The sequence below is a fragment of the Nematolebias whitei genome, chromosome 1 (genome assembly GCF_014905685.2).
Source record: "Nematolebias whitei isolate Nwh7 chromosome 1, NemWhi1, whole genome shotgun sequence".
NCBI lineage: Eukaryota > Metazoa > Chordata > Actinopteri > Cyprinodontiformes > Rivulidae > Nematolebias > Nematolebias whitei.
In genome coordinates, this window is record NC_056498.1 from 48,893,327 (window position 1) to 48,898,668 (window position 5,342).

General features: G+C 38.7%; 1 protein-coding gene across 1 annotated transcript in view; it reads right to left on the reverse strand.

Moving 5' to 3' along the window:
- Positions 1–4,041, reverse strand: part of gpr137ba (G protein-coupled receptor 137Ba) — a 10,118-nt gene extending 6,077 nt beyond the window's left edge. Inside the window, exons 1-2 of the mRNA XM_037691586.1 lie at positions 3,664–4,041; positions 1,307–1,356 (exon numbers count right to left, since the gene is read on the reverse strand). Coding sequence (XP_037547514.1) covers positions 1,307–1,356; positions 3,664–4,041 — 428 coding nt within the window. The remainder of the gene's footprint in view (positions 1–1,306; positions 1,357–3,663) is intronic.
- Between the last annotated feature and the right edge of the window lie 1,301 nt (positions 4,042–5,342).

The following is a 5,342-nucleotide window of genomic DNA, read 5'->3' on the forward strand; positions in this document are numbered from 1 at the left end:
TGCTTCATTTACTTTTACCTAACATTCTGCTCCTTTTAACTCTAGCTTAACAAATAAAAAAAACAGTTTAGCCAATTTTAGCTACTGTTTACCCTTTGCTATCATATAGCTACTTTTAGCTTTAAATTAGTCTTGCTACTTTTAGCTAAAATTCTGCTTCATTTACTTTTACCTAACATTCTGCTAGCTGTAGCTTAACAAATTTATACAGTTTGCCAATTTTAGCTACCGTTTTGAAAATCTTAGCATTTATTAAGCTGATTTAAACTAATGTTTTGCTTCTTATTGCTTTTAGCTGGTCTCTTGATTTTAGCTTCAATTTGACTATTTTCAGCTTTTAGCTACTGTTTTGCTATTTTTAGCTTTTGCTACCTTTAGATATCATTCCATTTTCTTCACTAGAATTTTGCCAATATTAGTATCTGTTTAGCCTATTTTTGCTACTCTGTTGCTAATTTCAACATTAGATTAGCTCATTTTGATTTTAGCATCTGTTTGCTAATTTCACCTACTGTTTAGCTGCTTTTAGCTACTGTATTGCCATATTTAGCTTTAAGCTACTGTTTTGATAATCTTAGCATTTCTTGCTCATTTTAGTGATTGTTTTACTGCTTTTAGCTTTTAGTTCTACAGTTTTTAGATTCCAGTTACTGATTTGAAACATTCAGCTCGTAGCTGCTGTTTTACTACTTTATCTTTAGCTACTGCATTGCTAATATTCACATTTGTTTAGCCAATTTTAGTTACTGTGTTGCTCATCAGAGTTGCTAAACTAATTTTAGCATCTGTTTTGCTCATTTTAGCTACTGCTCTGCTCTTTTCAGCTTTTAGGTAGTAGCTTACTCTAGAAGTGAAGTGAAGCTGCTTTTAGCTACTATTTTGCTATATTCTTTTTTTAGCTGTTGTTTTGCTACTTTGAGCGTTAAGCTACAGTTTTGTTACTTTAAGCTATAGTTTGCTAATATTGGCATCTGTTTTGTTAACTTCACTGTGTTGCTAATTTAAGCGTCAGTTTAGCAAATTTTAGTTGTAGCATCCGTTTGCTAAAAATTTTAGCTAATGTTTAGCTAATTTTAGCAATTGCTTTGCCTATTTTAGCTAATGTTCTGCTGTTTTTAGCTTTTGGCCACTGTTCCATTGTTTTTGCTTTAGTTGGTGTTCTGATACAGTAATTTTAGCCTGTTTGGTTGGTTTAAGCTCCTGTTTTGGTTGATGGCGCTGCATTTTTTCAGAACATGAGACGTCTCCGGTTCTTCAAGCCTAAAAGCTGCTGCAGAAGTGAAGTGACTCCCTTTAGTGTTCTCACCTGTACCTCAGCAGCTCCGGTGCGTACTTCGACTTGGCCTTGAACACAACCTGAGAACAGAAAGGAAGATGGCTCATCATGCAAATGTGTCACGCCGCTTTCACTTCTCTATTCTGGCTTCTCGGATAAACAGCCGATGTAAAACAGGAAACGCACAAAGTAGCTGAAAATGATGGCGCTTGACATTCTCTCTGTTAATACTCTGCTGTGATTCACTTCATCACGGGAGGATTAGGCTAAAAATAAGCCTCGAGCTGTGGGCTATGAAGGCATCGGTTGATATAGGGGTTGTGTAAGCAGCTAAAGAAATGATTCACAATATCACAGCTTATAGCTCGTCTGAATGAGGCTCTGACTCTGACACAGAGAAAACCTGCATGTCCGTATTAACATGCGACATAATAATCAAATCAATAATCATAACAGATTTATCAGCTTCTATGAACTGCTGAATCCAGATTTAGACTTTCCTAATCACAACTTTTAGTCACTGTTTTAGGTTTTAGCTACATGTTTATTACCAACTTTAACTACACTTTTGCTGGTTTTAGCTTTTAGCTATAGTTTTGCTTCTTTGATGCTGATTTGTAAAATTTAAGTTTAACTATTTTGCTAGTTTTAGCTTTCAACTTTTATTTTATTAGCTTTAGTCAGCAAAAACTTTAGCTTTTAGCTACTATTTGGTTTTCTTATTTGATTTTAGCTATGGTATTGCTTGTTTAAAATTTTGGCTACTGTTTTGCTAAATTTAGACGTTACCTACTGTGTTGCTAGCTTTAGCTTTTAGCTACTGTTTGCATGGTGTTAGCTTCTTTTTGGGGAGTTTACCTTTTATTTACAGATAAGCAAATTTTAGGTGTTTAATACAGTTGTGCTGACTTTAGATTTCAGCTGTGGTTTTGCTAGTTTTAGATTTTAACTACAGGTACTGTTTTGCTGGCTTTGTCATTTAGCTTTTGGTTTGCTGATTTTTAGATTTTAGCTACTATTTGGTTTTCTTATTTGGTTTCAGTTATGGTATTGCTTGTTTTAGATTTTGGCTACTGTTTTGCTAAACTGTTTTGCTGGCTTTAGCTTTTACCTACTGTTTTAAGTTTTAGCTACTTGTTTATTACCAATGTTCACTACTCTTGAGCTGGTTTAGCTTTTAGCTACAGTTTTGCTTGTTTAGTTTCATTGCTAATAAGCAAATCGTAAGTTCAACTACTCTTTTGCCAGTTTTAGCTTTCAGCTTTTATTTTGTTGGCTTAAGCCAGCAGAAGCTTTAACTTTTAGCTACTGTTTAGTTTTTTATTTGGTTTTAGCTATGGTATTGCTTGTTTTAGACTTTGGTTACTGTTTTGCTAAACTCAGGCATTACCTACTGTGTTGCTAGCTTTAGCTTTTAGCTACTGTTTTGTTGGCTTTAGCTTTTAGCCATGGTGTTGTTAGCTTCTTTTTGGCGGGTTTACCTTTAAGCTACAGTTAAACAAATTTTAGGTGTTTAATATGTGCTGACTTTAGTTTTCAGCTATGGTTTTGCTAATTTTAAATTTTAACTACTGTTTTGCTGGTTTTGTCATTTAGCTTTTGGTTTGCTGATTTTAGATTTTAGCCACTGTTTGGTTTTCTTTTTTTGGTTTCAGCGATGCTATTGGTTGTTTTAGATTTTGGCAACTGTTTTGCTAAATTCAGGCATTACTGTTTTGCTGGATTTAGCTTTTAGCTACTGTTTTATTTTAGCTATTTGTTTATTACCTATATTTACTACTCTTGTGCTGGTTTTAGCTTTTAGCTAGAGTTTTGCTTGTTTAGTTTATTTAATACTGATTAACAAATTGTAAGTTTAACTACTCTTTTGCTAGTTTTAGCATTCAGCTTTTATTTTGTTGGCTTAAGCCAGCAGAAGCTTTAGCTTTTAGTTACTGTTTAGTTTTATTATTTGGTTTTAGCTATGGCATTGCTTGGTTTAGATTTAGGCTACTGTTTTGCTAAATTCAGGCATTACCTATGCTGCTATAGCTTTTAGCTACTGTTTTGATGGCTTTAGCTTTTAGTTGTGCAGTTATTGCTGGTTTTACAATTTAGCTTTGTTATGCACATTTTAGCTTTTTAATACTGCACGTTAGCTTTCAGCAACAGTGATTTGAAAATGTTAGGTTTTCTGTTTTGCTGGCTCTAGCATTTAGCTTTTAGCTAACAATAAATTGTTAATGTTAGCATTTAGCTGCAGATAAAGATTCGACACAAGAAATGCATGTTCTGTAATAGAACAAAATGTCTCCCACACTTGTCTCCGCCGTGCTGCAGGACCGCACAGCTGGACGCATCTGGACGCAGGTCGTGACTCCCTGCAGCGCCGCCCCCTGCGGACTCACCTGAGCGAAGTACAGGTTCATGAGGCAGAGCGTGAAGAACTGCAGGCACACCGGGCAGCAGTACAGCAGCCAGAAGGGGAAGGGTCCCAGGGTGTTCGCCGTCACGAAGCTCCGGAAGTAGAAGGAGAAGAGCACGGTGCGGAGCGCCGACCACAGCAGGCACAGGAACAGGAACACCGTCTGGTAGCTCAGCCGCTTGTGCCGGTACCGCAGCACCAGCCACAGCTGCACGTAGACGAAGGCGAACAGGAGCGAGTAGAACACCGTGTAGACCACCGTCAGGCTCAGGGTGACGTAGGGGGGCACGGCGGGGCTCAGGGTGGGCAGAGGCTGCTCCTTCAGAGCGGGCTCCGTCTTCTCCTCCGCCGGGGTCTCCATGGCTGGCTCCCCGGTGCCGGGCTCTGCCGCGGAAGGGAGCGAGCTGTCAGAGCGCTGGAGGAGCCGGGGACAGCCCGAGGCGCATGATCAGAGAGGAGGCTCCCCGACCAGCCTCCTCCTCACCGCGCGCTCGTGACGTCACGCTGCGTCTCGGCTGACGCACGCGGCTGTACCTTTAACCCTGTGATGGAGCTTCCCACCCGTCCCAGGAGGAGAACTACACCTGAAGAGCTGATGGTGTAAGTACCAACTAATTACCTTTAGGAGCCAATGCCATTCAAGATGGCCGCCACATCCAATGGATCATGTAAAACTTTTAAAAAATGGCTGAAACGTGATGTGGTCGTAGCTGAGAGTCATCCCCAACCTATATTCTGAGGGCCACGCACTGTACAAGATCTCTGCTTAACATTTCTGCGTTGTGTTTTTGTCACCCTTGTCTGTTAGCAAAATATCTCATGAACCACTGAATGAATTTTTATGAAACTCCCTGGAAATAATCACTGGATGTAAAAACGCATCTGATTCATGTTTGGTGTCAATCCACTTCAAGATGGCCGCCACAGCTAATCGACCTTAGGAAACACACAAATGGCTATAACTTAGCCACAGTCTTAGATATTGGGCTAAAACTTGATGTGGTAGTAGCTGGGAGTCATTCACAACATATTCTGAGCTCATGAGATTATGCTAAAGGTTATTCTTAAGGTTTGAGCATCATTTTTCATCACATTATTTGAGTGTAAAACAGTATGAAAGCAGAGACGGGTGATCTGGATTCTTTCAAGGAACACTATGTCTTTACTTCATTTCTCTTTTGCTTCTAATGAAACTGGTCTTCATCAGTAATTCAGTGATTCTTCAGACTCTCTGGTCAGTCAAAGTTTTATTTTGTCTTTAGCTGCTTTTTGACTCATTTTCTGTCCGGTCCTTGTAACTGATAACGATCGCTTCATGTTCAGTGAGTGTTTAAAGGTGGGGACAGAAGTACTGCAGACGGTACATAAAACACATAATACGTAAATTATCAGAGTAATCTAAATCCAAAGCATGGATTCCTTCCCTCAACAACCAACAAACTAGGAAATTAGCTTAAAAAAGCTGAAATTAGCAAAAAGTGGCTGAAAAGTAGAAAAAAGCTTAAACTAACAGAAGGAAGTGGACAGAGCTGAAATTAGCTCATAAATATGAAATTAGCTGAAAAGACCAAAATTAGCAAAAAATCTAAATAGTAGCTGAAATAGCTGAAAAAGCTGAAACTAGCATAATTAAGCTGAAAGGGCTATAACAAACTGAAATTA